Source organism: Oncorhynchus mykiss, chromosome 9 (genome assembly GCF_013265735.2).
Source record: "Oncorhynchus mykiss isolate Arlee chromosome 9, USDA_OmykA_1.1, whole genome shotgun sequence".
In the NCBI taxonomy this organism is placed as follows: domain Eukaryota; kingdom Metazoa; phylum Chordata; class Actinopteri; order Salmoniformes; family Salmonidae; genus Oncorhynchus; species Oncorhynchus mykiss.
In genome coordinates, this window is record NC_048573.1 from 70,775,449 (window position 1) to 70,799,638 (window position 24,190).

Below are 24,190 nucleotides of genomic sequence, written 5' to 3' on the forward strand. Positions count from 1 at the left end.
AGTCAATTCAATTCGGTATGGAATTGTCAAATACTTTTTAAATGTTTATTCTTGATAAACAATTACAAAACTGCAGGTAGATTCACTCATACAATATGTTTACACTAGTATTATTTGTGATAGTGATTATTTTGGTCTGAGTTGTGTGTTGGTGCACTGAATGTTTCATTCCGCTATGATTTTCATAGTTAATGTAAAACTAAAATCCATAACTAAGAGAACTGCAAATAAACATTGCAAAACATTCACTTAAATGAGATACAGGATTAAATTGATACTGCAGAAGGTGACAAACAAAATAATTGAAAATAACTTGGGTTTTGTATTTTTCCAATACAGGAAATGTACAGTAATTTTACATAAAGAATCACAACCAATTACTTTTACTTTTTTATTGCATACATTGAAAATGACAGCCAACCAAAAGTAAAAACCTTCATAATTACAAATTAAGTCGATGAATTTATACCTCATCATAATATTATATTCACATCTTACTGATATCTAGATCAGTTTGAAATAACGTGAGGGTATTTTAATCATAGGCCTTCATTTCATAACATTCAAATGTAATCTGCACCTGATTTAAAGATATGTTGGTCTTTGGAAGAAAATAAAAATGGTCTTGCTTGGACCATCCTCTAAAAATCAATAATACCCTGCTTCCTGGAATGATACTGCCCTTCTACAGACGTTAAGGATGTTTGAACAGGTTAGTCATTGAGCTAAAAGTATTATTAGCTCTGCTATAATTATGTTATCAGACTAAACCACAATAATTGAAAGGGGGATAACTAGTCAGTTGTACAACTGAATGAGTCTTCCACATTTAACCCAACCCCTCTGAATCAGAGAGGTGCGGGGGGGGGCATAATCTTCACGTCTTTGGCGCACGGGGAACAGTGGGTTAACTGCCTTGCTCAAGGGCAGACTGTCAGCTCGGGGATTCGATCCAGCAACCTTTCGGTTACTGGCCCAACGCTCTAACCACTTTAAACCACCACCTGTTTAAACCAAAAGTATACAGAATGACAAATCTACAAAACAAAGTGGAACAGAATTGAATGTTACCTTGGGTACATTTGCCACTCCTTATGTGCAGTCCAACAAAGTTGACATGAAACAATACAAAAGTGGGGGGGAAAAACAAGGAAATGGACACAGGTGCTTGCTTACTGATCACAATCATTTAAGTCACGGAATAATTAATAATGGACAATACATAACACACTGGATGTTCTTAATTAATTTGCTTCCCGGGTTTAAGCGTCTCTCTCTGCCAGTCAGCTCTGTATGGTTGTTACTCCCGTCTTGAACTCAATCAGTGATGTCCTGTGAGCATTACACCAACTTCTTGGCCTCAAAGAAGCTCTTGAGGTGCTTGAGCTGCCAGATGCCAGTGAAGATGAGGATAAGTGTCTGAGCTATAGACCACCAAAGCACATGCTGATTGGTGCTCTCACTCGTCATGCGGAACCGCTCCTCACGATACTGTTGAGAGAGAGATACACAGACAGTCACTAGATCGTTAAAAGACAGGGGTAAGATGTGGATTCCACAACAGCTTTGTGTGACATTATACAGGTTAAAATACATGTAAATATTTATTATCCTCTTATGGCTGTGGCGTAGTTACTCAACTCAATGTAGATGTTCTCTTTCAACCCACCTGCTGATAGTTCTGCTCTTTCTGGATTTGTTCTACTTGGTCCAGTAATTGTCGAGCTCTCAATTGCAGCTCTGTGAGCTTGTCTTTTGCTGCGATTTCGGGGTAGTTGTTGGTATGTTCACCAACCTGAATATCCAGGTGGACTCTCTAAGATGGAACACAAGGTTAGAATACCAGACTATCTGCATATTTACTGCTATACGAAATGTTTTATTTTTCATTGTGAGAAGAAAATGTCCAGAACATCATGCCATTCATACCAGTTTGCCGCCAGCAAAAAGGGCCATCTTGGTGGAGTTGGAGTGCAGGCAGATCTGGTGCTCGCCTGGTGTATGGGAAGTGAAGGTGAACCGTCCATCTGACCCATACTGACGAGACAGAATTATCTAGAATAGAGGGTTGGAGAGAGAGAGACATACCGATGAAACATACGTGGAGGCTTTGTGTGTATGAAGATTCATTACAGTTTGTGTATGTCTGTTCACTTTTGAGTGTGGTAACCTTGTATCTAATCTTCTCATTGTTTGACTGACCTTAGTATCCGGATCTTTGATCTCCACATGCATTCCAAGGCCAGGGGAGGTTTGGAGGAAGGATCCCATCTGCTTGTCCCACAGCTGGGTCCTGTATTTCCCTGATAATAGAGAGATAGATGCCAGATGAAAGGATATTTCTCGCATCCTCGATAAAGGGAATATTCCATATCAAATAACACGGTGGCTAATCCAACAGTCACAACCTGTATAATCTTCTCATCTTTGTAGCTAGCCAGCAAATTTTTATTTATTTATTAAGACCCATGATATATTTTTATCCATCAAATCTAGCTACATCTGTCAGGAAATGAAAGACATTCATGCACTAACTGACTGGATTAATCAAAATAGCCTATGAGCCAGAAGCAGCTGACTAGTTAACCAGTTTTAACGTTATCTAACGCAAAAATAAGAATTTACCAATAACCATAGTCTCATCTGGAATTTCCTCTATAAAGCATTTTTTCTCCGTCTCTCCAATGTGAAAATAGAGAGCGTAACTTGGAGAGAGCCAAGCAAATAATATGATAATTCCAGCGCCAGGTGCAGTGAGCATCATGTCAAATCAGCTTTGTTGTCCCCTGCAGCAGGGTCAGTGTAGTAAATGCAACCAGCTGCTACTTTACTTTTATTTTGAAATGATTGGAACCCCGCCGGAAGTGGTTGCACGGGCCTTTTTCTTTTTTTAAAACTGATTCGCACACTACCCAGAATGCACTTCACCGAGACCATTTTCGGTTGTGTTTGTTATGATGCGAGGACATTTCAGCATCTAGCTACAATAACGTTTCGCTCTACACTGTTATAAAAACAGTGATTAGTTGTTGTTTAGACAAGTTGTCTGTGACTGTAGCGTTTAGCTACTTTTTTTTCTCCAGATTATTATTGCTGTTTGATTCTCGGGAAGATATAGGCATGGCGCAGTACAAAGGTGCAGCAAGCGAGGCTGGAAGAGCCATGCAGTTGATAAAAAAGCGTGAAAAGGAAAGAGAACAACTTTCACAGCTAAAGGAGAAAATTGCTCAGGTCAGTCCCTTGTTAGCTAAGTAATAGTATTGCTTATTCACTGCTATCTAGTTATTGAAATATATCAAACGAGCAATATATAGCCTTTGCGCTAGACTGTTTACAGGAGTAGCCTTAACGTTCCTAGCTATGTGTCCCCCTCTTACTACCCGAATATCTCATACAGGACAACATGGTCAAGTCCAACATAGACAAGAAGTTCTCAGCTCATTATGATGCGGTGGAAGCAGAGCTCAAATCCAGCACTGTTGGTAAGTATATTATGGAACTTTTTCCATGTCAGACTTGCCTTTTTTTTTAAAAATAATGATGAATGTTTGAATACATAATTGTGAAGAACACAATCTTACTGCAATATGGTCTTCCCTTGTCTGTCAGGTCTGGTGACACTCAATGATATGAAGGCCAGGCAGGAGGCTCTTGTGAAAGAACGAGAAAAGCAACTGGCCAAGAAGGAGCAATCAAAGGAGTTGATGCTGTGAGTTACTGTATTCCGCGAGTTACTTGATTCCCTGACACTTTTCTATCTCTTTAATGATCTCTCAATGACACCTGATTATGGGTGAAATCTTCAGTCAAAAGCTATTGTCAGTGTCTCATCTTGGCTCTCTTTCTGTCTACCTTCAGAAAGCTGGAGAAGCAGAAGGAGAAGAAAAGAAAGGAAGAGCAGAAGAGAAAGATTGCCAGTTTATCCTTTAATCCTGAAGATGAAGAGGAGGAGAAAGAGGAGACTGAGGAGGAAGAGGAGGAGGAGGAGGAAGAGGACTGTGAGTGGTGTTCATAATAAGGCTGTTGTTTATAGCCACAATACGTGTGTATATTATTGTCCAAGAACAATCGATAAATACTGACTTTTATCTTCCAAAGATTTCCCCGCTAAGAAGAAGAAGCTAGGGAAGAACCCAGATGTGGACACCAGTTTCCTGCCAGACCGGGACAGAGAGGTGAGCCTTATGTACAGTGCCTTGCGAAAGTATTCGGCCCCCTTGAACTTTGCGACCTTTTGCCACATTTCAGGCTTCAAACATAAAGATATAAAACTGTATTTTTTTGTGAAGAATCAACAACAAGTGGGACACAATCATGAAGTGGAACGACATTTATTGGATATTTCAAACTTTTTTTTAACAAATCAAAAACTGAAAAATTGGGCGTGCAAAATTATATAAAGTTCAAGGGGGCCGAATACTTTCGCAAGGCACTGTATATACAACCAGTCACACTTATTTTCTCCAAATCAAACCTCCCTTACATTGAGGGAGTGTATTTGCATTTATTAATGATCCCTATTAGCTGCTGCCAAGGCAGTTCAAAATCCAGGTTCACCCCAAGCAGTTTAGTCACAGCCTTATTCTAAAATTGATTAAATTCATTTTTTTCCAACTTGATTGGAGTCCACATGTGGTAAATTCAATTGATTGGACATGATTTGGAAAGGCACACACCGGTCTATATACAGTTCCACAGTAGAGAGTTCATGTCAGAGCAAAAACCAAGCCACGAGGTCGAAGGAATTGTCCGTAGAGCTCCAAGACAGGATTGTGTCGAGGCACAGATCTGGGGAAAGGTACCAAAAAATTACTGCAGCATTGAAGGTCCCCAAGAACACAGTGGCCTCCATCATTCTTAAATGAAAGAAGTTTGGAACCACCGAGACTCTTCCTAGAGCTGGTCGCCTGGCCAAATTAAGCAATCAGAGGAGGATCTTGGTCAGGGAGGTGACCAAGAACCTGATGTTCATCCTGACAGAGATCCTCTGAGAACCTTCCAGAAGGACAACCATCTCTGCAGCACTCCACCAATCAGGCCTTTATGTTAGAGTGGCCAGACGGAAGCCACTCCTCAGTAAAAGGACTCTCAGACCATGCAAAACAAGATTCTCTGCTCTGATGAAACCAAGATTGAACTCTGGTCTGAATGCCAAATGTCACGTGTGGAGGAAACCTGGCTCCATCCCTACGGTGAAGCATGGGTTTGGCAGCATTGTATTGTGGGGATGTTTTTCAGTGGCAGGGACTGGGAGACTAGTCAGGATTAAGGGAAAGATGAACAGAGCAAAGTACAGAGGGATTATTGATGAAAACCTGCTCCAGAGCGCTGAAGCCAAGACACAGCCAAGACAACACAGGAGTGGCTTTGGGAGAAGTCTGAATGTCCTTGTGTGGCCCGGACTTGAACCCGATCGAACATCTCTGGGGAGACTTGGAAAATAGCTGTGCAGCGATGCTCCACATCCAACCTGACAGAGCAAGAGAGGATCTGCAGAGAAGAATGGGAGAAACTCTTCAAATACATGTGTGTCGAGCTTAGAGTGTCATGCCCTAGAAGACTTGAGGCTGTAATCGCTGCCAAAGGTGCTTCAGCAAAGCACAGAGTAAAGGGTCTGAATACTTCTGTAAATGTGATATGTCCGTTTATTTTTAAATACAGGTTGAAAAAATTATATTAACCTATTTTTGCTTCATCATTATGGGGTATTGTGTGTAGATTGATTAGGGGGGGAAACAATTTAATACATTTTATAATAAGGCTCTAACCTAACAAAATGTGGAAAAAGTCAAGCGGTCTGAATAATTTCAGAATGCACTGTACATAGCTTTACTCAAGGCCTGTGGCATTTCATTGGTAAATATTGAAAAAGTAAGGGGCCAAGACAGCTGCCCTGGGGAATTCCTGATTCTACCTGGACAATGTTGGAGAGGCTTCCATTAAAGAACACATCCACAGTATAGCAAGGTGTGATAAAACACACAGGGCATACACTATATAAATGTTGTGTGTGGGCATACATGCATATATATACAACCGTTCAAAAGTTTGGGGTCACTTAGAAATGTCCTTGTCTTTGAAAGAAAAGCAACAAAAAAAATGTGTCTGCCAAAATAACGTCAAATTGATCAGAAATACAGTGTAGACACTGTTAATGTTGTAAATGACTATTGTAGCTGGAAACGGCTGATTTTTAGTGGACAGCTGAAAACTGGTGTACTGATTTAAAGAAGCAATAAAACGGGCCTTCTTTAGACGAGTTGAGTATCTGGAGCATCAGCATTTGTGGGTTCAATTACAGGCTCAAAATGGCCAGAAACACACAACTTTCTTCTGAAACTCGTCCGTCTATCTTTGTTCTGAGAAATGAAGGCTATTCCATGCGAGAAATTGCCAAGAAACTGAAGATCTCGTACAACGCTGCGTACTACTGCCGTCACAGAACAGCGCAAACTGGTTTTAACCAGAATAGAAAGAGGAGTGGGAGGCCCCGGTGCACAACTGAGCAAGAGGACAAGTACATTAGAGTGTCTAGTTTGAGAAACAGACGCCTCACAAGTCCTCAACTGGCAGCTTCAGTAAATAGTACCCGCAAAACACCAGTCTCAACGTCAACAGTGAAGAGGCGACTCCGGGATGCTGGCCTTCTAGGCAGAGTTCCTCTGTCCAGTGTCTGTGTTCTTTTGCCCAACTTAATCTTTTATTTTTATTGGCCAGTCTGAGATATGGCTTTTTCTTTGCAACTCTGCCTATTTGCGACATTAACAATGTCTACACTGTATTTCTGATCAATAAGATGTTATTTTAATGGACAAAATATAGATTTTCTTTCAAAAACAAGGACATTTCTAAGTGACCCCACATTTTTGAATGGTTGAAAATACACACTCACACACACAGAGCCCAGGGTATACACTATATAACTGTTGTGTTTGTGTGTGTGTGTGTACACACACAGAACCCAAGCTTAAAATGTGTTTATTATTGGGAGTTCAGGAGGAGGAGAATCGGCTTCGAGAGGAACTGCGCCAGGAGTGGGAGGGAAAGCAGGAAAAGATCAAGAGTAAGAGAGATTGATTACACGCGACAATCACACATGACGATTACATCCAGTGCTCTTTTTATATTGGTCCCTAATGGTAATGACGAGCTTGAATGAATAGTTCACTACCCTTGCCATGATAATGACACTTATTGATAATGCCATGATAATGACACATCTTCTGTGCAGGTGAAGAAATTGAGATCACGTTCTCCTACTGGGATGGATCGGGGCATCGTAAGACTGTCAAGGTACAGTAAGAGAGAACCGGTTGCTTAGCAATGGATGTGCTGCCGGAAAGCAAATGGAGCCATACATTAACTTTGGTCGCATGAGACACACCTGTATACTATAGCATGTATCAGTGTGCACTGTTGTGTGTTTACTGCAGATGAAGAAGGGCAATACCATGCAGCAGTTCCTTCAGAAAGCACTGGAGGTCTTGAGGAAAGATTTCAGTGAGCTCAGGTAAGAGTAGATGTGACTGAAGTGGTGGCTTTGGTTTTATCTAGGTGGGTGTATTCACTAGAAAACAGAAGCAAACCAAATGAAACTGGGAGGGACCCTACCTGAATTCGTCAAATAAAAACTTTTAAGTGTTTTTCATCTCAGAGCATTTTCCGTTTTGTAGTAAACGGTTTCCATTGTTAAAAAAAATGTTTTGTGACTGTTTGCTACGTTCTTCGTCTAATGAATACACCCTAGGTGCCCATTGGCACTAACATTTTATAGGATTTCCTTTTAATGTTATTCTTTATGAAGGAAGGTTGTAAAAGGTTGGGGGGTCTTTGTAGGGCTGCTGGTGTCGAGCAGCTGATGTACATCAAAGAGGATCTGATCATCCCACATGTGAGTGCTGCTGTACACCGATCTGAACTATTATACATGTACGTCTCTTCTGCATATTAAACTGAACAATTATCTCTGTTTTATGTTCTAGCATCACAGTTTCTATGACTTCATTGTGACAAAAGCTCGAGGCAAATCTGGTGAGCCAGTGGTGACTTCAAAGGTCATCTAAAAATCGCCGTTATATTTAAACATTTATGTAACTTCACTGATGGCATTATATCATATATATATATTATTCCACTACAGGTCCACTCTTCAGCTTTGATGTCCACGATGACATTCGGCTGGTGAACGACGCCACTGTTGAAAAAGACGAGGTGAGGAGATCCGTATTGTTGTAATATTCAATATCCAAGTGTGTTTTGAATCCAAGTTATTTGCCAGTGCAGCAGCGTTAACAACAACGAGTGTCCTTGGTGTGTCGTAGTCTCACGCAGGTAAAGTGGTGCTGAGGTGCTGGTATGAGAAGAACAAGCACATCTTCCCTGCTAGCCGCTGGGAGCCCTACGACCCAGAGAAGAAATGGGACAAATACACCGTGAGTGGTGATCTCCTAACCTTAACACACTTGTCAATATCTACGTAGGAATATTATAATTGCTTTCTTATAGTTTTATCAAACGATCTGATTGGTATTCTAGGTTTATGTCGAGTGTGATGTAATGTGTTCCTCTACATTATTTCCTGCTGTGGCCAATCACAACGTCACGGTGTACAAATGAAACAGCAAAAGAATGTAGCATCATTGGCTGGATAGATCATCGTGCATTTAATGGCTTGTGATTTATACCCTTTTCCAACTTTTGGGCCGAAACGAACAGGATAGTTTCATAAGTATTCTCCACATGACGTTGTATGAGTGTCGACGCTTACAGAGCTGCATGCATATGGGCCTGTTCACTTTCAGCTGTTATTTAGTTCATTAAACATGTAGGAAATAGCAAATATAGGCCTATTATCAATAATAGAATCATTATAGCCCAAAACGTTTATTATTAGGTAAAGAATGGATATGAAGTTGAGAGGTTTATCGTAAAACATGAAGATGATGCAACTTAAATTAAATATATTTTTTTGTATTTCTTGTTTTTCAGATCCGGTGAAAATATTGTCTTCGGGATCTTTCTGGACACACATTTTTTCCCCCATGTTTTACTGTTAATGTATTGTCAGAAGCATTTTACTTTCAGATTGATAAACTATGTTCACTTTAAATCATTAAGTTTCTCTTCATTGTTACTCCTCAACCTTTTTTTTTTTTCATTTCCCCAAAGTGTTGTTGCCTAACAAACCATAGTGATTTCTTTACCATAACATAACCATTCTGTTTATGAAATATTACTGCTTTAATTTCTATGAAAATGTGTGATCCCAAATCATTTAAAAATAACAAAAAACAAAACAAACCTACACTTGGACGCTGTTCACTGTGTTAATTAAATTCGATCAACTTTACTAATTTATATTATTAAAAACAACATTTTTATTTGGCCTTGTTTATTGTAATAAGTGTCCTGAATGTGGTTTGTTTGGCATCTCCGTTACTATTGTAAGACTCGGCTGTTAAAGATAATTGAAGAAATGGAACAATACTGTCAACTTGTCGTTTGAGCTACAAAAGAGGGTCCCGGCCCGCCAGTCGCCCATCCCTGCACATACAGGAGGAATCAGGCCGTATTTTTCTGGACCACGACTTGTTGACTTGATTGTAACTTTGGGCAATATTTTGGCAGCTTCAACTGTTTCCAGGTCCTCTGACAAAGTATACGTGTCAGGTGAAGAAATGCTTCTATTTCTGGTGCTATACACTTATATGCCAGGTTTTTATCATATTTTATTTATCATATTTTACCATAAGTTTTATCATTAGCATTGCTGAAATGTTACCAGGGCAACTGCGACCAGTGAAGGATGGCTATGCAGTATTAAAGAACCTGGATAAGTGAAGGATGGCCATGCAGGATTACAGAACCTGGATAAGTGAAGGATGTCCATGCAGGATTACAGAACCTGGATAAGTGAAGGATGGCCATGCAGTATTAAAGAACCTGGATAAGTGAAGGATGGCCATGCAGGATTACAGAACCTGGATAAGTGAAGGATGGCCATGCAGGATTACAGAACCTGGATAAGTGAAGGATGGCCATGCTTGATTACAGAACCTGGATAAGTGAAGGATGGCCATGCAGGATTACAGAACCTGGATAAGTGAAGGATGGCCATGCAGGATTACAGAACCTGGATAAGTGAAGGATGGCCATGCAGGATTACAGAACCTGGATAAGTGAAGGATGGCCATGCAGGATTAAAGAACCTGGATAAGTGAAGGATGGCCATGCAGGATTACAGAACCTGGATAAGTGAAGGATGGCCATGCAGGATTACAGAACCTGGATAAGTGAAGGATGGCCATGCAGGATTACAGAACCTGGATAAGTGAAGGACTTTTTTTAATGATTCATTGTAGAGTTGATTTAGAGTAGAACTGTGATTGGAAGTGTGTCGTTTTTACCCTCGTATGGTCATTTCTCCCCTCTTTAGGACGTAACAATATGCCATTTAGCAGACATTTTATCCAAAGCGTGCAATGCTAGTGAGCATGATGGAGGCCATTAGTCTACCTGCTATACTACCTAGCTGACAGTTGAAGGCCTTTGCCTCGGGCTGTTAATGTTTTCTAATTTACTCCAGCTGTGTTTGGTTCCCTCGTAAGAGTATTTATTTAACCTTTTTATTTAAATAGGCAAGTTAGTTAAGAACAACTTATTTTCTATGACTGCCTACCCCGGCCAAACCCTAACCCGGACGACGCTGGGCCAATTGTGCGCCGCCCTATGGGTAACAATGCCTTCCAGATAACCAATAATCAGCGAGTAAAGAAAAGGATCAGACCGTTGGGCTCCTCCACCTCTGTGTTTACCTATTCACTGTGACATACATCGTTAGTTCCATTACGCCTATATACCTATACATACTCTCTTGTGATAGAAGTTGTTTTAGGAAAAATATCTAATCTCTCCTTGGGAATTGGATTTATTGTGACGCCAAATAATGTATGTATATCCTGTCCTCTCATGCACCATCTTATGTTGGAAGAACCCATTTCCTCTGCCGAGGCATTTTGAGGTACAAGAAGTGCGTGTCAGAATTAACAGTTTCACCCTACAGACCTTATACCTTGAAGGTATCTTCTACGATGGAATGGTTTCACCCTACAGACCTTATACCTTGAAGGTATCTTCTACGATGGTATGTGTCACTGCACAAGGCACTGTATTGCACATACAGTGCCTTGCGAAAGTATTCGGCCCCCTTGAACTTTGCGACCTTTTGCCACATTTCAGGCTTCAAACATAAAGATATAAAACTGTATTTTTTTGTGAAGAATCAACAACAAGTGGGACACAATCATGAAGTGGAACGACATTTATTGGATATTTCAAACTTTTTTAACAAATCAAAAACTGAAAAATTGGGCGTGCAAAATTATTCAGCCCCCTTCAGTTAATACTTTGTAGCGCCACCTTTTGCTGCGATTACAGCTGTAAGTCGCTTGGGGTATGTCTCTATCAGTTTTGCACATCGAGAGACTGACATTTTTTCCCATTCCTCCTTGCAAAACAGCTCGAGCTCAGTGAGGTTGGATGGAGAGCATTTGTGAACAGCAGTTTTCAGTTCTTTCCACAGATTCTCGATTGGATTCAGGTCTGGACTTTGGCTTGGCCACTCTAACACCTGGATATGTTTATTTTTGAACCATTCCATTGTAGATTTTGCTTTATGTTTTGGATCATTGTCTTGTTGGAAGACAAATCTCCGTCCCAGTCTCAGGTCTTTCGCAGACTCCCATCAGGTTTTCTTCCAGAATGGTCCTGTATTTGGCTCCATCCATCTTCCCATCAATTTTAACCATCTTCCCTGTCCCTGCTGAAGAAAAGCAGGCCCAAACCATGATGCTGCCACAACCATGTTTGACAGTGGGGATGGTGTGTTCAGGGTGATGAGCTGTGTTGCTTTTACGCCAAACATAACGTTTTGCATTGTTGCCAAAAAGTTCAATTTTGGTTTCATCTGACCAGAGCACCTTCTTCCACATGTTTGGTGTGTCTCCCAGGTGGCTTGTGGCAAACTTTAAACAACACTTTATATGGATATCTTTAAGAAATGGCTTTCTTCTTGCCACTCTTCCATAAAGGCCAGATTTGTGCAATATACGACTGATTGTTGTCCTATGGACAGTGTCTCCCACCTCAGCTGTAGATCTCTGCAGTTCATCCAGAGTGATCATGGGCCTCTTGGCTGCATCTCTGATCAGTCTTCTCCTTGTATGAGCTGAAAGTTTAGAGGGACGGCCAGGTCTTGGTAGATTTGCAGTGGTCTGATACTCCTTCCATTTCAATATTATCGCTTGCACAGTGCTCCTTGGGATGTTTAAAGCTTGGGAAATCTTTTTGTATCCAAATCCGGCTTTAAACTTCTTCACAACAGTATTTCGGACCTGCCTGGTGTGTTCCTTGTTCTTCATGAAGCTCTCTGCGCTTTTAACGGACCTCTGAGACTATCACAGTACAGGTGCATTTATACGGAGACTTGATTACACACAGGTGGATTGTATTTATCATCATTAGTCATTTAGGTCAACATTGGATCATTCAGAGATCCTCACTGACCTTCTGGAGAGAGTTTGCTGCACTGAAAGTAAAGGGGCTGAATAATTTTGCACGCCCAATTTTTCAGTTTTTGATTTGTTAAAAAAGTTTGAAATATCCAATAAATGTGGTTCCACTTCATGATTGTGTCCCACTTGTTGTTGATTCTTCACAAAAATATACAGTTTTATATCTTTATGTTTGAAGCCTGAAATGTGGCAAAAGGTCGCAAAGTTCAAGGGGGCCGAATACTTTCGCAAGGCACTGTAAGTGAGACGAGAAGGAGCCGTTGTCTGTTATTTCTGAAGACCGAACCAAAAACAACTTAAGTGTTAACGTTCTGTCTTTTCACTTGTGATGTTTGTTTTCAGATTTTGAAGAATGTTAAGAATTTACCTCTGAATAGGTCAAGGTGTCATAGACTGTAGTGCCTGTCACAATTGTTTTAATTTACTATACGATATTCTTGCATGTCTACCATGGCCATTTTAGAGTTGTATTTTAAAGCTGTTTGTTCATTTTAATCATTATTACAATGATCCTATTCTTAGCATAATCTTCCCCAGGTTGTGTTCAGTGGCCATGTTTTTTTCTTTCTGGGTGGACAGATGTGTGCCACAGCATTATGTCCGCGCTCCACAAGATGTGACTGAGTTCGTAGCTGATCAGAATCCTAAATATGACACACTCATTGTCTCCTGGCAACCCAGACAGTTTGGTAAGGCCAAACAAGATACAAACATTTTCTTCGAATTATCAATCATATACTGTAGAACCAATGTAGTGGTCATTACAATTGGTTGTTTAAAGTCCACAAAACCCACTAAAACTTTTAGAGAATGTGATTTCACTGAAAATAGAATATTAAATTGTCGTTGGCATCATTAAACTGAAGATTCATCTTTATCAAATGACTCTCTGTAATTATTATTATGCGATTAAACTGATTAATCATGTAACTGTAATTAACTAGGAAGTCGGGGCACCAAGGAAAATAGGGTATGGCAACTGCTCGGCCTCCGACCGCAAGGCACTACAGAGGGTAGTGGGTACGGCCCAGTGCATCACTGGGGCCAAGCTTCCTGCCTTCCAGGACCTCTATACCAGGCGGTGTCAGAGGAAGGCCCTACAAATTGTCTAGTCATAGACTGTTCTCTCTGCTACTTACCACACGGCAAGTGGTACCGGAGCGCCAAGTCTAGGACCAAGAGGCTTCTAAACAGCTTCTACCCCCAAGCCATAAGACTCCTGAACATCTAATCAAATGGCTGTATTTAAGATGTATTTAAGACCCGTAGTTTTTGTTGTTGTTAATTACCCATTCTGATACTGTCTCACTTATACTCTCAGTCCTTGCTGAGAGTATAAGTGAGCTCCCTGGCTTCCAGGTCGTGGGAGGATCTCATATCGCCTGTCAGCTCTTTCTCTTTCACAGCAATATCTCTCTATCTCTGCCTCACATGCCCAAAAGGATTGGACACCATGCTTACATGACCCTATTTTTATAAAGGTAAACCTCTCCAGGTTCTTACATAAAGTGGTATACACTATGCTCACTGAAAGGTAACAAAGGAAAACTATTGTCAAGTGAACACGATTTAGAGTAAGAATGATTGAAGTTATTGGGCCAATAAAAACAAGTGTTGTCTTTTCAAGATTCCCACGTCGTCTAACAGTGTTTACTGGTGTTGTACTGTAGGGGTACCAGTCAGACACCTTCCTCGCTTCTAGCCCTGGGGGCCCAGTATGCTGTCGCTTTGATGGCCTTGCCAGTTCCTGACTTGTGGGATCAATTCTACCGCAGCAAAAAAATGTTCTCCACACACAGTAAATCTTCCTCATACTATACAGTACCGCATGCTGTTGGACATAAATGGAACACAGGAACATTGTTCACTGACACCGTTTGCTTCCACTATGACAACGTTTCATTTGATTTTACCGTTTATTTACAATGAACCATTATCCAGTAAATTCAATGGAAACGGTACTGAACGACCAGTTGAAGAACATTGTGATTATAGTGTCCCCGAAGGGCGATTAGGTATGTCACGCTGCACTGTCATTTTAAACGGTCAAACCCATATTGATCATGCCACACCTACCAAATGTACCGCACGGGTATTGATCTGATGAAAAGGGAAGTAAAAGAGCAAGACAAATATTTAGCTGAGTCATTTAGTTACAGTACCTTGCGAAAGTATTCGGCCACCTTGAACTTTGCGACCTTTTGCCACATTTCAGGCTTCAAACATAAAGATATAAAGCTGTATTTTTTTGTGAAGAATCAACAACAAGTGGGACACAATCATGAAGTGGAACGACATTTATTGGATATTTCAAACTTTTTTAACAAATCAAAAACTGAAAAATTGGGTGTGCAAAATTATTCAGCCCCTTTACTTTCAGTGCAGCAAACTCTCTCCAGAAGTTCAGTGAGGATTTCTGAATGATCCAATGTTGACCTAAATGACTATTGATGATAAATACAATCCACCTGTGTGTAATCAAGTCTCCGTATAAATGCACCTGCACTGTGATAGTCTCAGAGGTCCGTTAAAAGCGCAGAGAGCATCATGAAGAACAAGGAACACACCAGGCAGGTCCGAGATACTGTTGTGAAGAAGTTTAAAGCCGGATTTGGATACAAAAAGATTTCCCAAGCTTTAAACATCCCAAGGAGCACTGTGCAAGCAATAATATTGAAATGGAAGGAGTATCAGACCACTGCAAATCTACCAAGACCTGGCCGTCCCTCTAAACTTTCAGCTCATACAAGGAGAAGACTGATCAGAGATGCAGCCAAAAAACCAAAATGGAACTTTTTGGCAACAATGCAAAACGTTATGTTTGGCGTAAAAGCAACACAGCTGAACACACCATCCCCACTGTCAAACATGGTGGTGGCAGCATCATGGTTTGGGCCTGCTTTTCTTCAGCAGGGACAGGGAAGATGGTTAAAATTGATGGGAAGATGGATGGAGCCAAATACAGGACCATTCTGGAAGAAAACCTGATGGAGTCTGCAAAAGACCTGAGACTGGGACGGAGATTTGTCTTCCAACAAAACAATGATCCAAAACATAAAGCAAAATCTACAATGGAATGGTTCAAAAATAAACATATCCAGGTGTTAGAGTGGCCAAGTCAAAGTCCAGACCTGAATCCAATCGAGAATCTGTGGAAAGAACTGAAAACTGCTGTTCACAAATGCTCTCCATCCAACCTCACTGAGCTCGAGCTGTTTTGCAAGGAGGAATGGGAAAAAATGTCAGTCTCTCAATGTGCAAAACTGATAGAGACATACCCCAAGCGACTTACAGCTGTAATCGCAGCAAAAGGTGGCGCTACAAAGTATTAACTTAAGGGGGCTGAATAATTTTGCACGCCCAATTTTTCAGTTTTTGATTTGTTAAAAAAGTTTGAAATATCCAATAAATGTCGTTCCACTTTATGATTGTGTCCCACTTGTTGTTGATTCTTCACAAAAAAATACAGTTTTATATCTTTATGTTTGAAGCCTGAAATGTGGCAAAAGGTCACAAAGTTCAAGGGGGCCGAATACTTTCGCAAGGCACTGTATGTCATTTAGTTATGTCATTTAGCTGACACTCTCATCCAGAGTGATTTACAGTAGTGAGTCCATATATTTTTGTACTGGTCCACCGTGGGAACTGAACCCACAACACCGGCGTTGCAAGCGCCTTGCTCTACCAGCTGAGAGCCACACGGGACAAACTGGGCCATAGGTGTAATGAGTGGCATCATCCCAGTTGGGCTCTGCAAACTCAGTGGCCATTGGTTTAGAACGACCGGGACTGCTGAATGGAATTTATTTGTGTAAAAAAAACATATACAACAATGTACAAAGTATGAATTAAAAAAGCTGTTTCCAAAGTGGTCCTCAATGGGGAACTATTCTGTGACTGGTGAACCAAAATAAGGTTTTAAAAATGGCCTTGTTTTTATATGTTAAAAGGACTATGTTCTTGGTGTGTTATATGTGCTGCGATAAGGGTTGGCCATGGGCTATGGTGGATCATTTTAGATTCACTAGTCTCAGAGGATACCAGCAAACTGGAGTAAAGAAATATTGAAATCTATACATTTTCATGAGATGATTTTGGCATGTACATTTTGTTGTAAATAAATTACCACGTTAACATATCTCTCAAGAAAATACATCCGACTGTACAGTTTGTTCAGATCTCTACATCCCGGCCCACAGATTGATCTCTACACTGTCCACAGATTGATCTCTACACTGTCCACAGATTGATCTCTACACTGTCCACAGATTGATCTCTACACTGTCCACAGATTGATCTCTACACTGCCCACAGATTGATCTTTACACTGCCGACAGATTGATCTCTACACTGCCACCAGATTGATCTCCACACCCCGGCCAACAGATTGATCTCTACACTGCCAACAGTTTGATCTCCACACTCCGGCCAACAGATTGATCTCCACACCCCGGCCAACAGGTTGATCTCCACACCCCGGCCAACAGATTGATCTCTACACTGCCAACAGATTGATCTCCACACTGCCAACAGATTGATCTCCACACTCCGGCCAACAGATTGATCTCCACACCCCGGCCAACAGGTTGATCTCCCACCCCGGCCAACAGATTGATCTCCACACGCCGGCCAACAGATTGATCTCCACACAACGGCCAACAGGTTGATCTCCACACCCCAGCCAACAGATTGATCTCTACACTGCCCACAGATTGATCTCCACACGCCGGCCAACAGATTGACCTCCACACTCCGGCCAACAGCTTGATCTCTACACTGCCAACAGATTGATCTCCACACCCCGGCCAACAGATTGATCTCCACACTCCGGCCAACAGATTGATCTCCACACTCCGGCCAACAGATTGATCTCCACACTCCGGCCAACAGATTGATCCCCACACCCCGGCCAACAGATTGATCTCCACAACCCGGCCAACAGATTGATCTCCACACCCCGGCCAACAGATTGATCTCTATGCATGCTGCCCACAGATTGATCTCCCACCCCGGCCAACAGATTGATCTCCACACGCCGGCCAACAGATTGATCTCTACACCCCGGCCAACAGATTTAACTCTTTTGAGATGTTGAAACAGACTATAATGAGGAAATTGAGATGAGGAAATTCTGATTGTTGTAAAAATTGTTGTATGATATGTGATCTTACATTTAATTTAATAAATACAAAATCCAGATGTATTTTATTGTACTGTGTGTTGTACGTGCTATGTCATGATAATGGTCATATTTATTTATTTAGCTAGCCCGAACAGCCGCTAGTGGCCGCTGTTAACCTGTTTATTAACGGTCTGACTGTCTTCCGGTTAAGATTATAAACTAAAGATAGAATATAAACTAATTTGACAGTCACTTCCTTCAATCCAGAAAAAAAGTAGCAATCCAATTAATATAGCTTCTCTTTTCAATAAGCTACATTTGATTTTATTCCTTGATTTTATTTTACATAGAAAGCTGCGGATTCAGAAACTGGATTTTGATTGGCTTGCCCAGTCAATTGAGTTTGCCAGCTGAATAGGTTTTCTCCATTCTGCTAGCAGCAGGATTTTATGCTGGCAGCACAAACGTGTAATTTATTTCTCAAAATAAGAGTCCCACCTGCAAAAATAAGCTAAACTTTGGAAACATTTTGCACAGCAATGCAACTACCTAGGGAAAATACATATACCAGAATTTATTTAGAAAGTTTACACAAATACTTGTATGTTCAAACCAATGATGTATATTGAACACAAATATAAACGCAATATGTAAAGTGTTGGTCCCATGTTTCATGAGCTAAAATAAAAGATCTCAGACATTTTCGATATGCACAAAAAGCATATTTCTGTGTACAAATTTGTTTACGTTGCTGTTAGTGAACATTTCTCCCTTTCCAAGATAATCCATCCACCAGGTGTGGCATATCAAGAAGCTGATTAAACAGCATGATCATTACATATGTGCACCTTGTGCTGGGGACAATAAAAGGCCACTCTAAAATGTGCAATTTTGTCACACAACACAATACCACAGATGTCTCAAGTTGAGGGAGCGTGCAATTGACATGATGATTGCAGCAATGTCCACCAGAGCTGTTGCCAGAGAATTTAATGTTAATTTCTCAAACATAAGGTACCTCCAACGTTGTTTTAGAGAATTTGGCAGTACGTCTAACCGGCCTCACAACCGCAGACCACGCGTATGGCGTTGTGTGGGTAAAGGGGTTTGCTGAAGAGAGTGCCCTATGGTGGCAGTGGGGTTATGGTATGGACAGGCATAAGGACAACGAACACAATTGCATTTTATCGATGTAAATTTTAATGCACATACCGTACCATTCATCCACTGACATCACATCATGTTTCAGCATGATAATGCACAGCCCCATGTCGCAAGGATCTGTACACAATTCCTGGAAGCTGAAAATGTCCCACTTCTCCTATGGCCTGCATACTCACCAGACATGTCACCTTATTGAGCATGATCTGGATCGATGCGTACGACATCGCGTTCCAGTTCCCACCAATATCCAGCACCTTCACTCAGCCATTGAAAAGAAGTGGGACAACATTCCACAGGCCACAATCAACAGTTTGATCAGCTCTATGTGAAGGAGATGTCTCTGCATGAAGCAAATGGTGCTCACACCAAATACTGACTGATTTTCTGATCCATGCTCTTACTTTTTTTTGTTTTGTTTTGATATCTCTGAGCAACATATGCATATCTGTATTCCCAGTCATGTGAAATCTCTAGATAAGGGCCTTATTTCAATTGACTTGTTTATATTTTTGTTCAGAGTACATATAAAACCCAGATGACTGATTCTATGTATTGGCCAATGAGAGGCTTTGAAGCCGCTGGTCGGCCATATTGGTACTCCCCAGAACAAGCAGTCCTCCATAGGAATGAATGGAATCCTACAGTAGTTCAGTTCAATGTTTCAAAATGACATGTGTCTAAGTATTTAGTTTAAGTGGAGACAGTAACATTAGTAATCTGTAAAAAAAAGATATATATACTTTAATGAAAATGTTTTTATATATTTTTTTTTCATGTTTAACTCACATAATATAATTTAAAAGCATGCCTTAAGGTGTCTGTAATAGAAAACATTAATGAAGAAATTAATAAATGCGTGTGAGCATAGTGCCCCCTATCAGTTATCTACTGACCCCTATCAGTTATCTACTGACCCCTATCAGTTATCTACTGACCCCTATCAGTTATCTACTGACCCCTATCAGTCATCTACTGACCCCTATCAGTTATCTACTGACCCCTATCAGTCATCTACTGACCCCTATCAGTTATCTACTGACCCCTATCAGTCATCTACTGACCCCTATCAGTTATCTACTGACCCCTATCAGTCATCTAGTGCCCCCTATCAGTTATCTAGTGCCCCAATCAGTTATCTAGTGCCCCCTATCAGTCATCTACTGACCCCTATCAGTCATCTACTGACCCCTATCAGTCATCTACTGACCCCTATCAGTCATCTACTGACCCCTATCAGTAAACTACTGACCCCAATCAGTTATCTAGTGCCCCTATCAGTTATCTAGTGCCCCCTATCAGTTATCTAGTGCCCCAATCAGTTATCTACTGACCCCTATCAGTCATCTACTGACCCCTATCAGTCATCTACTGACCCCTATCAGTCATCTACTGACCCCTATCAGTCATCTACTGACCCCTATCAGTAAACTACTGACCCCAATCAGTTATCTACTGACCCCTATCAGTCATCTACTGACCCCTATCAGTCATCTACTGACCCCTATCAGTTATCTACTGACCCCTATCAGTCATCTACTGACCCCTATCAGTCATCTAGTGACCCCTATCAGTCATCTACCGACCCCTATCAGTCATCTAGTGCCCCTATCAGTCATCTGGTGCCCCTATCAGTCATCTGGTGCCCCCTATCAGTTATCTAGTGCCCCAATCAGTTATCTAGTGCCCCCTATCAGTCTAGTGCCCTATCAGTCACCTAGTGCCCCCTATCAGTCATCTACTGACCCCTATCAGTCATCTACTGACCCCTACCAGTCATCTAGTGCCCCCTATCAGTCATCTAGTGCCCCCTATCAGTCATCTAGTGCCCCCTACCAGTCATCTAGTGCCCCCTATCAGTGATCTAGTGCCCCCTATCAGTCATCTAGTGCCCCCTATCAGTCATCTAGTGCCCCCTATCAGTCATCTAGTGCCCCTATCAGTCATCTACTGACCCCTATCAGTCATCTAGTGCCCCCTATCAGTCATCTAGTGCCCCCTATCAGTCATCTACTGGCCCCTATCAGTCATCTACTGACCCCTATCAGTCATCTAGTGCCCCCTACCAGTCATCTAGTGCCCCCTATTAGTCATCTAGTGCCCCCTATCAGTCATCTAGTGCCCCCTACCAGTCATCTAGTGCCCCCTATCAGTGATCTAGTGCCCCCTATCAGTCATCTAGTGCCCCCTATCAGTCATCTAGTGCCCTCATACTCGACTGGCGGTCCGTATCTGGACCAAGAACGGGATCAATACGGATCGTGGGTCCAGACAAATAAATTGTAGGATATCATATAAACACACAACAACATATAAACATCACAACTGATCCAGTGTATATTGTATATAAATCCTGAGTACCTCTGATCCAGTGTATATTGTATATAAATCCTGAGTACCTCTGATCCAGTGTATATTGTATATAAATCTTGAGTACCTCTGATCCAGTGTATATTGTATATAAATCTTGAGTACCTCTGATCCAGTGTATATTGTATATAAATCTTGAGTACCTCTGATTCAGTGTATACTGTATATAAATCATTGGTTCAAACCTATTTAAAAGGAGGGGGAGTATGCCATGCTGCTGAATATGTATGAGAGTCCCTCTCAAAACCTAAACATATTTGATTAGTAGAGACCCTACTACTACTACTTTTTTCACCCCACTTTAGCTGAGACGGTAAGGTTTTGCCCCTCTCTAGCCCAATATGTAATACAGTGTATAGAGAGGCACTAACTCCGAACATGGTTCGTTGGACAAAACCTATGGGGAAATTCATGTTTTTTTTGTTGTTGTAGGATGTTTGGATAAATGCTGCACATAAGGTCTGTGGTAAACACAGACTTGGAAAATCTTAAACGTTTTGTTCCATGAGATCATCTTCATGAGCTAACGTAACTTTTTTGTTCATTTTGAAGCATTTATGGAATCATAAAAAGCACATAATTGCTTCATAATTCATAAAGGTCATATTAACTGACTGAGTCTGTACCGGCACCCCCCTGAAAATACTGTTATTTTTTACTGCTCGTCTTTAATGGCTTTTTACTTTTATCTCTTATTCTTATCCGTATTTTTTGAAACTGCGCTGTTGGTTGGGGGCTCGTAAGTAAGCATTTCACTGTAAGGTCTACTACACCTGTTGTATTTGGCGTATGTGACTAATACAATTTGATTTGATATTTCATAAACGTATAAGATCTCCCAAGCCTGTGTTAACGTCAGATCTTTCTTTCGCGTTAATCCCAATGCCCTATTCTTTCCTAATTCATTTTCCCCATATGAATGACTGAAAAAAACAGAGGTAACTCCTTTCCAGGTTTTAGGACTACAAACTGACGAGCTCCATTGGGGGCAATGGAGAGGGCAGAGTAAAAAGCAATGGAGAGGGCGAAGTAAAAAGCAATGGAGAGGACAGAGTAAAAAGCAATGGGAGAGGGCAGAGTAAAAAGCCATGGAGAGGACAGAGTAAAAAGCCATGGAGAGGGCAGAGTAAAAAGCAATGGAGAGGGCGAAGTAAAAAGCAATGGAGAGGACAGAGTAAAAAGCAATGGAGAGGGCAGAGTAAAAAGCAATGGAGAGGGCAGAGTAAAAAGCAATGGAGAGGGCAGAGTAAAAAGCAATGGAGAGGGCAGAGTAAAAAGCAATGGAGAGGGCGAAGTAAAAAGCAATGGAGAGGGCAGAGTAAAACGCAATGGAGAGGGCAGAGTAAAAAGCAATGGAGAGGACAGAGTAAAAAGCAATGGAGAGGGCAGAGTAAAAAGCAATGGAGAGGGCAGAGTAAAAAGCAATGGAGAGGGCAGAGTAAAACGCAATGGAGAGGGCAGAGTAAAAAGCAATGGAGAGGACAGAGTAAAAAGCAATGGAGAGGGCAGAGTAAAACGCAATGGAGAGGGCAGAGTAAAAAGCAATGGAGAGGACAGAGTAAAAAGCAATGGAGAGGACAGAGTAAAAAGCCATGGAGAGGGCAGAGTAAAAAGCAATGGAGAGGACAGAGTAAAAAGCAATGGAGAGGACAGAGTAAAAAGCAATGGAGAGGGCAGAGTAAAAAGCAATGGAGAGGGCAGAGTAAAACGCAATGGAGAGGGCAGAGTAAAAAGCAATGGAGAGGACAGAGTAAAAAGCCATGGAGAGGGCAGAGTTAAACGCAATGGAGAGGACAGAGTAAAAAGCAATGGAGAGGGCAGAGTTAAACGCAATGGAGAGGGCAGAGTAAAAAGCAATGGAGAGGGCAGAGTAAAAAGCCAGCAGCAGTCTGTGTGACACAGTCCCCCTAAACAACAAATGATATTTGGTTAGTAGAGACATTACTGAATCATTTCCACCCTACTAGCTGAGACCGATTGTGAGTTTTTTTTCTCTACAGCACAATATCCTTAACATACCAGTCTCAACGTTTGTATTTTTTTTCATTATTGGTCTTAAAAAATAACATTTATTTGTTTTGATAAATTACTTATTGCATTTTATTACCACAATAAAAGTGGCCATTGATTGAATATATATATATATATATATATATATATATATATATATATATATATATATATATATATATATTGAAGCAGTTATAGATGTTAGCTGAAAACATTACTAAAAGGATGTGCATACTTAAATGGGGCAGAAGCATGTGAGTTGTTGTGGTGCTGGTTGGCCAGATACACTACATGACCAAATGTACGTGGACAGCTGCTCGTCGAACATCTCATTCCAAATTCATGGGAATTAATATGGAGTTGGTCCCCCCTCTTTGCTGCTATAACAGCCTCCACTCTTCTGGGAAGGCTTTCCACTAGACGTTGGAACATTGCTGCAGGGACTTAATTCCATTCAGCCACAAGAGCATTAGTGAGGTCGGGCACTGATGTTGGGCGATTAGGTCTGGCTTGCAGTCAGCATTCCATTTAATCCCAAAGGTGTTCGATGTAGTTGAGGTCAGGGCTCTGTGCAGGCCAGTCAAGTTCTTCCACATTGATCTCGACAAACCATTTCTGTGTGGAAATCGCTTTTTGCGGGGGCATTGTCATGCTGAAACAGGAAAGGGCCTTCCCCAAACTGTTACAGAAAAGTTGAAAGCACAGAATTGTCTAGAATGTCATTGTATGTTGTAGAGTTAAGATTCCCTGCACTGGAACTAAGGGACCTAGCCCGAACAATGAAAAACAGCCCCATACCATTATTCCTCCTCCACTAAACTAGACAATTGACACTATGCATTCAGGTAGGTAGCGTTCTCCTGGCATCTGCCAAACCCAGATTCTTCTGTCGGACTGCCAGATGGTGAAGTGTGATTCATCACACTAGAGAACGCGTTTCCACTGCTCCAGAGTC

General features: G+C 41.3%; 2 protein-coding genes across 2 annotated transcripts; one reads left to right on the forward strand and one right to left on the reverse strand.

Moving 5' to 3' along the window:
- Positions 1-377: 377 nt before the first annotated feature.
- Positions 378-2,857, reverse strand: LOC110532784 (transmembrane emp24 domain-containing protein 4). The gene is made up of 5 exons (XM_021616929.2): positions 2,626-2,857; positions 2,203-2,303; positions 1,930-2,055; positions 1,670-1,816; positions 378-1,491 (listed from the first exon to the last, which is right to left on the reverse strand). The coding sequence occupies exons 1-5, from the start codon at positions 2,762-2,764 to the stop codon at positions 1,342-1,344; spliced, it is 663 nt and encodes a 220-aa protein (XP_021472604.1). The 5' UTR covers positions 2,765-2,857; the 3' UTR covers positions 378-1,341.
- Positions 2,858-2,892: 35 nt separating this feature from the next.
- On the forward strand, positions 2,893-9,399 carry fam50a (family with sequence similarity 50 member A). The gene is made up of 13 exons (XM_021616928.2): positions 2,893-3,231; positions 3,398-3,482; positions 3,610-3,709; positions 3,859-3,998; positions 4,099-4,175; positions 6,997-7,063; positions 7,232-7,293; positions 7,434-7,510; positions 7,837-7,891; positions 7,983-8,031; positions 8,141-8,211; positions 8,322-8,432; positions 8,989-9,399. Exons 1-13 carry the CDS (start codon positions 3,121-3,123, stop codon positions 8,995-8,997), a joined length of 1,014 nt encoding a protein of 337 aa, XP_021472603.1. The 5' UTR covers positions 2,893-3,120; the 3' UTR covers positions 8,998-9,399.
- Positions 9,400-24,190: the final 14,791 nt, after the last annotated feature.